Source organism: Argentina silus, assembly GCF_951799395.1.
Source record: "Argentina silus genome assembly, chromosome: 2".
Lineage (NCBI taxonomy): Eukaryota > Metazoa > Chordata > Actinopteri > Argentiniformes > Argentinidae > Argentina > Argentina silus.
Window position 1 is genome coordinate 23,896,708 of NC_139656.1, and position 10,000 is coordinate 23,906,707.

Consider the following 10,000-nt stretch of genomic DNA (forward strand, 5'->3'; position numbering starts at 1 on the left):
AAAGAGAGAAAGGAAAGAGAGAGAGAGCGAGGGAGAGAGAGAGAGAGAGAGAGAAATTGGAGAGGAGTAAGAGGGAAAAAAATAGAAAGAAAGGTATAGAAAGAGAGAAAGTTAAGAGAGAGAGGGGGGGAGAGAGAGAGAGAGGAGAGAGAGAAGAGAGTAAGTGAGAGAGAGAGAGAGAGAGATGGAGAGAGAGAGTCTCTTGCTACATGAGAGTCTTTGTCACTTTTTTTTACTGATGCCTTGACCCTGGCAATGTTCACACACACAGACACATGCACACACACACACACACACACACACACACACACACACACACACACACACACTCACAGCACCATCTTGGGTGCTTTATCAGGATGTGTGCTATCGATCCAGGGCCTGTCCTGGTCCTGAGTGTGATGGGGAAGGTGAGCAGAGAGTGCAGTGCCCTAGCCTACTGTACCTCCCTGGGGAGTGCATAGGAGGAGGTTCCCATCTGACCCTCAGTCCTCCAGAGGGTTCCTCACCAACCACTCCCTCATCCATGTTTCATGACCGTCATTAATGCTGCATTGCAGAGGGGAGCATGTCCACTGGCCCTGGTCAGGCTGTTCTCTCTAACCGAGAGTGACTGAGCAATACAGGCATGGGCTACCTGCAGCTAGGCTGCTTCTGGCTGGCTGGCTGGCTGTTTGCTCCTGGCTGCTGCTGCTGCTGCTGCTGCTACTGGGTGAGGGTTAGCTAACATCCCTGGGGAAGGAGAGAGGTAGAAAGGGAAGAAAGGGGGGGGGGTTTGACTGAACGCTCTGCCTCAGTGCTGCGAGGCTTATTTTTCTGTCAGTTTCTTCAATGTACACAAAGTAGGCCGCAGGGACCCTGCTCATGAAACATGCAGCCCTGCTGTTCCCCCTCCTCCTCCTCCTCCTCCTCCTCTTTCTCTTTCTCTTGCCCATCACAAATAAGACGTGTGATGCTGATGTATCTTTTATGGTGCAGAAGACAGACTCGCTCTCTCTCTCACTTGACTTAACCCTCCGATGACCCAAAACATTGCTAAAAATACCAATAGCAAAGACAATAGGCGGAGGAGAACAGCTAGCGACTGCAGAGTTCTCGGAGCTGCAAGCCGCTCTTCAGAAAGTTGCCTTTTTCTTCTGTCGTCCGCTCTATAATGCTATCAACGCCATAAAGAAGTGATTCATCTTCAGGATCTTGCAAATCTTTGTTTGTAGAAGTCCAAACCGTTAGAAATGGGTCGCCGACGTGGATCTGTGGATACATTAGCCTTTTCGGGCCCCCGCTGACGAATGTTTAACCCTTTCCTCACACTGCTCCCATTACCTCTTGTTTCCGAACATCATCTATTGTCTCCTCTACGCAACCCATGGAGACCCTCTGTCTAACAGGTGTGTGTGTGTGTGTGTGTGTGTGTGTGTGTGTGTGTGTGTGTGTGTGTGTGTGTGTGTTGACCCTTTCCTATGCAGAGCCCCAGTTGAAAGGCATCGTCACCCGGCTGTTCAGTCAGCATGGATACTACCTGCAGATGCAGCCGGATGGCACCATGGACGGCACAAGGGACGAAAGCAGCTCCTTCTGTAAGTGTGTGTGTGTGTGTGTGTGTGTGTGTGTGTGTGTGTGTGTGTGTGTGTGAGTGTGTGTGTGTGTGTGTGTGTGTGTGTGTGTGTGTGTGTGTGTGGGAGTGTGTGTGTGTGTGTGTGTGTGTGTGTGTGTGTCTGCTAGTGTGAGCATGCGTGTGTGTGTATGTGTGTGTGTGTGCGTGCGTGCGTGCGTGTGTGCACACGTGCATGTGTGTCTCTGCTGGCGCATGCACGCGCGTGTGTGTGTCTCTCTGTGTCTGTGTCAGTGTGTTTTGGCATATGGCCTGCCAGACTGGCCAGTAGCCAGGTATTGTATAGTGCGCTCAGTGTCTGGTCACTGGCACCAGTTGATTGCTCATTCAACAACCGCTGATCTGTGCTATTGATGCCTGCGGCTAAGGTGGTGCTGGGGCCTGTAGTCTCACGATATCACAACACTGGGCCTCCTGGAACAACAACCACATTAAACCCAGATGCCGTAACACACAACAACAACAACAACAACAACAACACAACTCAACCAGTGGAGGCGGGTGGAGGTAGAACCACATTTGACATCATTTCTCGTTCCTCATTCCATTGCATTACAATGAACAAACCAAGTCCTCCGATTTCTACCTCCACCAGCCTCCCCTGAACTCAACATATGACTACACACTCCACTCAACATTGTCCAAAATAATCACATCATGCATGGAAACACAATCCAGTAGCTCACCATTTGAAAGCTACAGCAGTCACGGTGACAGCTGACAGACAGAGGCAAGGCAGAGACAAGGAGATACTGAGACACAGAGAGACACAGAGAGAGACAGAGAGAGAGAGGATTAGAAAGAGAGGGGAAGGGAGGAAGGGATGTGTTCGTGTGGCGGTCTGACCCCTCTTCAACTCTCCAGCTGTCTGTGTGTGGGTATGTGTACTGTAGCAGTGGCAGTGCGATCGGACAGGGGATGTTCAGAGAGATTTGGTACAGGGACATAACCCCCCTGGTGACTCATGAGGAGGTACCACGGGGAGGCTGGTGGAGGTAGACATCAGAGGACAGGCTCATTGTAATGCATGGTATGAGGAATGAGGAATGAGGAATGAGGAATGGTATCAAACACACATGAGGACGGGGCTCATTGTAAGGCCTGGAACGGAATGAGGAATGGTATCAAACATGCGTGTTTGATACCATTCCTCATTCCGTTCCATGCGTTACAATGAGCCTGTCCTCTGATTTCTACCTCCACCAGCCTCCCCTGGTAGGTACTGTATAAGAGAACCTGATGGAGAGGAAGAGGCATAGATGCAAAGAGGTAGGTCATGATGACGCTTAAATAAAAGTTGTGTTATTTATATGTCGTCTTCTTTACTAAAACGACACATTTGTTTCATGAAAGATACAGTGGTTATACAATGGGTAAATGCCCACAGTCCATCATCAAGGGCCACTTACTTTTCAATCATCCATTAATTCAAAATGGGTATTTGACAAAGCGCTTATTCAAACATTAGTTGGAGATTGGGTTTAAGCCCTAGCAAAGCCAGATGCCCATTGTTCTACACCTCTGCGTGCAAAAACAATGTCAACACATCACAATGACATGATCACAAAGAAATCATTTGTTAAATGGGTACATACAGGAGGATATGTGCAGATGTGTGATGATAATTTGGTGGCAAATGCACAGTAGAGAGAGAGAGAGAGAGAGAGAGAGAGAGAGAGAGAGTTGTTGATGACAGCCGTGTGTCTAAGGTCATCGCTCCTTTCCTCTTTTTTTTTTTTTTTACCTCTACCTTTTCCTCCCAACCCTTTCCCTGTATTCTCCTCCCCCTCTCCCCCCTTTTTCCCTCCCTTTCTCTGGTATGCGTGCTGAACCGACGGAGGACTCGGTCCCTGTGTAGCAGGAGAGGAGTGCTTTGTAATGCACATGAAACACAGCCCACCTCTGAGAGGGGGGGAGAACAAACAGGATAGAGGAGAGGCTTGTCCTTCCCTCCTTCCTTCCTTGTGTCTGTGCCCCTTCCTGCTGTCTATTTCTGTCATCCGCTTCTGTCACTCCCTCCTCTCTGTTGTTCCACGCTCTCTTTCATCTCCTTGACATTCTCTCTTGCTTCCCCCTCCCCCCCCCCCCCCCCTCCCCCCTTCACTATCGCACACGCTCTCGTTCTCTCCGTCTGCGTCTCCCTCTCTCTATCCTCTTAGCTCTCTTTAGTGGGGGGCCCTAGCACCCCCCCCCCCCCGAGTCACGCTGACAGAAATCTGAGGTACAGTGTAAACATGAGGTGACATAATGCACCTCGCTCACACCTCACTCCCTCAACACTTTGCCACCCCTGTCACGTCACTCTGACTTAGGCTCACAGAGGTCACGACCCCTGTGCCTGAGAAGGACAGGACAGGCAGGCGTGGCACAGACGGTAACCAGCCATAGCTCTCCACCTATATGAAAGGAAAGAGGCAGGCTCACAGTGTCTGTTGCTTTTGCACAGATTGGGCCCCTGGTCCTCACTTCAGTCTCATGTTTTATTCAACGTTTCTCTCTCTCTCTCTCTCTCTCTCTCTCTCTCTCTCTCTCTGCAGCACAGTTCAACTTGATTCCTGTGGGTCTCCGGATTGTGGCGATCCAAGGGGCAAAGACGGGGCTGTACCTGGGCATGAATAGCGAGGGCTACCTCTACACCTCTGTAAGTACATCACATCGTCCCCAGGCTTTTGCCCACAGTGCAGATAAGCCTGGAATATCAACCACTCAAAGCTGGCTATGGTGAGAGTTGCCTCAGAATTCTATGGCAGTGACCTTGCAAGTATGTGCCATCATTTAATCATTAGCGTGTCTTCAATCCCTGACTCAGCCAGTGTGTCTAACCAGTGGGAACAGTCATGTAGAAACACACCAGCAATGCCACGCCCAGATAATCCCATTTAATTTGTTTTAGTTATTTGCTGTCAAGAATAATCAAGTCAAGATAAATGACGAATACATTAAGTTACTTGTTGCAATAGCCGGTAAGGAAGAAGCCTAGGCAACAGTATACTTGCAAATGAAGATAACTAGTTACAATATCTTACCTACTATATTACTAATCCATTGATCGTTGCCAACAAAGGTCTTGGAGGATCAAACGCCATTCTGAAGTCTCAGTTTACAACTATTTATCACTGAATCTTGCCACATCTTTACTGGATCCTCCATGATCAACAGCAAAGGACATAGCACTAGTAAAATCGGATTGTCTGGCCATTGATGGTGGTGGACTTCGGCTAACACGGAGCACAGTGTTGGCCATGCCGAGTGGATTAAGCTTTTGCCATAACCCGTTGGCAAGCAAGCAAAAATGTCTCTACTTTAGTCAGGATCCCTGTTGCTCATAGAGCAACTATTCTTCCTGGTTGTATCACATAAAACACATGACAACTATTTTTCTCAAACAAATATGTACGTCCTTTATTGATGTTACAGAATCGCATTAAAAACGTTGTCTGAAACATTCATGTTGCAGAGTAGGCAGGCGTAAACAGAGGTGCACAGGGTGGGTTAGGGGGAAGGTGTGGTTGGAGATGATTGGTTGGTAGATTAAGCCGATTAAACCTATGGCTATGCGCCATCCTTTGTTGGCAGTCTTTCTATTGGCTTAATGAAGGCCAAATTTTAATGCGTTGGTCCGCCAGACCTTTCGTGCATCCGATTTTCTACCTCCACCAGCCTCCACTGGTACACAACCATATTGGAGATGGGTTTTTTCTTGTAGTGACTTCATGCCATGTTTATAAACAGGGAACATGGTGTTGTGGCACTATAGACCAGACCACTAGATAATACAGCAGCACTATCATTCAGGCTTCTCTCTTTGGCTGGAACAGCCATCTTATCCGGAGAGTGCCGCCGTAAATCCCCCCCAATTATGATGTGTGGTGTCGCTGTCCTTGGTTCTGAACTCTGTGCCAGGGGATCCTGGTTGCTGTCCGTGGTTCCGAATTCCAGTAGTTCAATGTGGCGTAGCTGCAATGTTCGGTTGCACACTCTGTGCCTTGGGTTTGGATGTACCGTAGCTTGGGGTGTCATTGGACCAATCTACTATATTTTTCTTCTAAAACTAGAAATTGTAAGGTACAATTTCTGTGGTTTGAGGGCAGTATATACAAGATGTCTGTACATGCTGAGGTTGTAAATAATAGTCAGCCTCTTTGACAGTGGAGTCCCTGGGTAATAGATTGTCGGCTCTGTGTGTGTTTAAGGACTGAAGGTGACTGTGCCCTGAACGTCGTCTACATAGCCTCACAACATAAAAAACAGAAGAATAATAACAAGGGATTAGCCACTGTAGTGTGACCAATTACCTACACTGTGTTTGGTGCTACTGTAAAGGACAGAGAGTAATAGCATTAGCGCACAGAGGAGATGGAACAGTCACTGTGTGTGTGTGTGTGTGTGTGTGTGTGTGTGTGTGTGTGTGAGAGAGAGAGAGAGAGAGAGAGAGAGAGAGAGAGAGAGAGAGAGAGAGAGAGAGTGTTTACATACATGGGAAGAACAATTAAAAGAGCAACCTAACAATCTAACTATCTGATGTCAATGCAATGGAGAGGAAAGTGTGTAACACCTACGCTACACTGTTAGTGAGAGAGAGCGAGAAGTCGAGAGGGAGTGAGAATTTCCCTGAGCTTGCGATTAGCATGCAGCAATGAGACGGCTTTTGTCTTCTGCCACTGTGTGAACAGAAGAGAGAGGGGGATTTTCTCCACAGAAGTCAATAGCAGTATTGGGTTCAAAGCAAATGCATTCTCATCACTCTCAGAGGCTCACACTGGCACTGTGCTTCCCTGCAATCATCCTGTCAGTGTGACTTCCCCTGTCTCATACACACACTCACATACTGTACTGTACACACTCATCCACAAACACATACAGGTAAAAAAATGCACATGCTGTCTTCCGTCAACAGATTGATAGGTGAAGAGAGCAGATTTTTTTGCAGGTTGAAATAAAGTGTAGTCAACTTTGTTTTAAGGGCAGAAAGAATCGGATTGGTTTAAGGCAGAACAAATCCGACTGGCTTCTAAAAAGTCAATGGGCGGAGTTTAATAGATGCACAACTTTTGAAAACATGGCACAGGTTTGAAATGATAATATTTTAAATAAAACTTTGAGTTGCAATCTCTGATGTTTTTAAATCATTATTGTGTTACAGTAGCCAAACAAATGTGAGAATATCTCTAGGACACTGGTCTCCTGACTTGAAGCCAAGAGTAAAATGTAGCAAGCTAGCAGCGACATGCTAAGTTAATCACATCAAACTAGCTAGCTAAAATTTAGCAACCACTTGTTGAATTAAGAAACAGAGCAAATTATTAACTCATGTTGAATTAAAAACAGCCCTTCAAATATGCCAGTAAATGAGAAAATGGTAAAAGTAAGCAAACACTATTGGTAAGATTAAGCTTAATAAACTAGAAATCTGCCCTTAGAGGACCAAGTGATCTTGACCCAAACTAACATTACCACCTGTGGAAGCCTGTACACAGTGAATTTCATGTTTTAAAGTTTTAAAGTAAGTGGGACCTGACTTACTTGCATATGTGAGAAATTAGCTTGCTAGCTATTTATTTTTTATACATCAAGGAGCTCTCTGCTCAGTTAAGATACATTTAGCTTAGCATTTTACGTTTCTGACTTACTGGTACATTTGAGACATGGCTAGCTAGCTCTATTCTATGATTCAACATTAGTAAGAGATAGTTATCTGCTAGCCAGCTAGCTCTGTTTAGCTTAGCATTTGATGTTGTTGCCCTCAGGGCAGCATAACTGTCCATACCCGTTATTGTAGTTCCTATAGCTTATGGTTTAAGGTTAAGGTTAGCTAGCTGACTATTATTATCTTAGTATGTCACTGCTAACTTTCTATATTTTACTTTGTTTCAAGTCAAGAGAGCAGTTGTATCTTAGCGATATTTTCACGTGTGTTGTTATTTATGTTTTTTATGTACACTCTGGTACCGACCCTACTTTGCCTTCTTCCCAGGTCACCCTCCAAACCTCAATTGAGATTCCGAACCTCAATGGGTCTTACCTGGTTAAATAACGTTTAAATATAAATATAAATTGTGTGTGTGCATGTTTGCATGTGTGCGTTTGTGGTTAGGTGTGTGCAAGAGTTTGTGTGTGTGTGTGTGTGTGTGTGTGTGTGTGTGTGTGTGTGTGCAAGAGTGTGTGTGTGTGTGTGGGTGTGTGGTGTGTGTGTGTGTGTGTGTGTGGTAACAGCTGGAGTCAACCCCCCGATGGCACCTCAGGAGAGTGCATGACAGTGCAGACAAATGTTCTCACCGGTGACAAACAAGCTCATCACTGTCACTCTGAGCAAGGCTGAGGTGAGTGACAACAAGAGACACAGAGGACATTGCCAATGGGGGAAAACCTCTGCATGGTTCTCTCTCTCTGCCTGCTCTCTGACTTTGATTGTGTGTCCTCCTATATTCCAGTCAGCTATGCATTGCAGTAAAAGCATGCGCAGACAGCCCTGTCAGGCCACTGAGCCCAGGAGAGCAGTAAAAAGGTGTCGAGGAGAGGGAACTCCATGTCACCGTACGGTTATCTCGGGCATGAGCCTCAGCAACCTGGAGGAGACTCCAGGAAAATGGCTTCCAGATAAAAATAGTGCTCAGCTCTGTCCTGACCCATTTTATCATCTTTGTGCTCTGGAAAACCCTCCTGGGCCAACAGAGGGGGGGGTGTGAGAGAGAGGGGTGAGGGTGAGGGTGTGTGTGTGTGCGTGTGTGTGTGTGTGTGTGTGTGTGTGTGTGTGTGTGTGTGTGTGTGTGTGTGTCTGTGTGTGTCTGTGTGTGAGTGAGAGAGAGAGATGGGTGGTGGGTGACACAATTGAGAGATTCTTGATTTCACAGATGCATTTTCCGTGCCAATCAGGCCTGTGAAATGAGCCATGCTGATTGCATATTTAATGTGTGTGTGAGTGTGTGTGTGTGTGTGTGTGTGTGTGTGTGTGTGTGTGTGTGTGTGTGTGTGTTGATGTATGTGTGTGCATTACCATGACTTTGTATGCACCTGTGTGTGCAGGTGTTTGTGTGTTGAGTGGATAATTGTGTCTGTGTATGGTATTTATACTTCTGTGAGTAATTGCTATTGTGTGTAGGCATGTAAAGTATATCATTGTGATATACTGTGTGTATAGGTGTGCATGCGTGTGTGTGTGTGTGTGTGTGTGTGTGTGTGTGTGTGTGTGTGTGTGTGTGTGTGTGTGTGTGTGTGTGTCAGAGGGAAGGAGAGAGAGAGAGACCTTTCCTGATGAATAGCTACAGTATGTAGTCCATTCTTTACCTGTGAGGGTTGCTTCGAGATGCAGGACAACACCGGCGGGCCGATAACATCACCTCTATCACAATGGGGCAGGGAGAACAGGGGAGAAGTGGACAGCAGGGAGAGGAGCAGAGAAAAGTGATGGGACAAAGCAGGGCAGGAGTAGAGAAAGAAGGGGTGAGGTGAGAGGGGAATGGAATGCTAGAGAGAGAGAAATATGTTGCCAGGCGGGCAATTAAGTGCACTTAGGAGAAGTGATACCGTGTGCAGGATTCCTTTTTGCTCCCTATTCGTTCATCATTAGCCTTGCACCAGTGCTCCTCTTCTGAGATACTACTGAGTAAGACATGTATACTTTGCTACAGCACCGGGAACATATGGTGTGTGTGTGTGTGTGTGTGTGTGTGTGTGTGTGTGTGTGTGTGTGTGTGTGTGTGTGTGTGTGTGCAGCCTTTGTGAGAGGTTAAGCTAAGGTATATTACACAGCCATTGACCACATCTGTAGGGATAGCTCTTGCTTTTGTTCAAGACCAACACACACACACACACACACACACATTTAAAAAACACACATGCACCACTTTGGAATCACAGACAACAGAAATATAGTCATCTCCCATCCTCTGCTTGGCTTGCGCTCTCTCTTTCTGTCTATCGTCTCTCTCTCTCTCTCTCTCTCTCTCTCTCTCTCTCTCTCTCTCTCTCTCTCAAATAGAGGTGCAAAGGGGTGAGGGGGCGGGGCCGTGGTCACCTCTGTCATTTGAGGGGTCACGGAGGGATGCCATCTTAAACATCTTTAAGTCAATCAGCACTGAGACGGCTGTGTGTTGCAGACACGTAGCTTTACGCTCAGTCCACACATCTCCAAACCCCCACCCACCCGGCCCCTGTCACTCAAACCTCCTACCCTGCAATAAACCATCAGAGCAAGCCCATGTGTTTATGGTGCCAGACGGCTCATCCTCTGTTAACCCCTCTTAATAAGTGCAACCCCCTATTGACTTATGTAATGTGGCATGTCATTGAACATCTGCACCTGGCTCAAAAAAAACATCAACAACATGTGCTAATACCCTACATTCTCTCACACACACACAGACACACACACACACACACACACACACA

The 10,000-nt window shown here is 46.8% G+C and overlaps 1 protein-coding gene across 1 annotated transcript in view; it reads left to right on the forward strand.

The window, feature by feature from the left end:
• fgf11b (fibroblast growth factor 11b) overlaps positions 1-10,000 on the forward strand; it is a gene marked incomplete at both ends in the record, with an annotated part of 25,545 nt that overhangs the window by 11,204 nt on the left and 4,341 nt on the right. The window contains 2 exons of the mRNA XM_083665116.1: positions 1,467-1,577; positions 4,150-4,253. Of these exons, the coding sequence (XP_083521242.1) occupies positions 1,467-1,577; positions 4,150-4,253 (215 nt within the window). The remainder of the gene's footprint in view (positions 1-1,466; positions 1,578-4,149; positions 4,254-10,000) is intronic.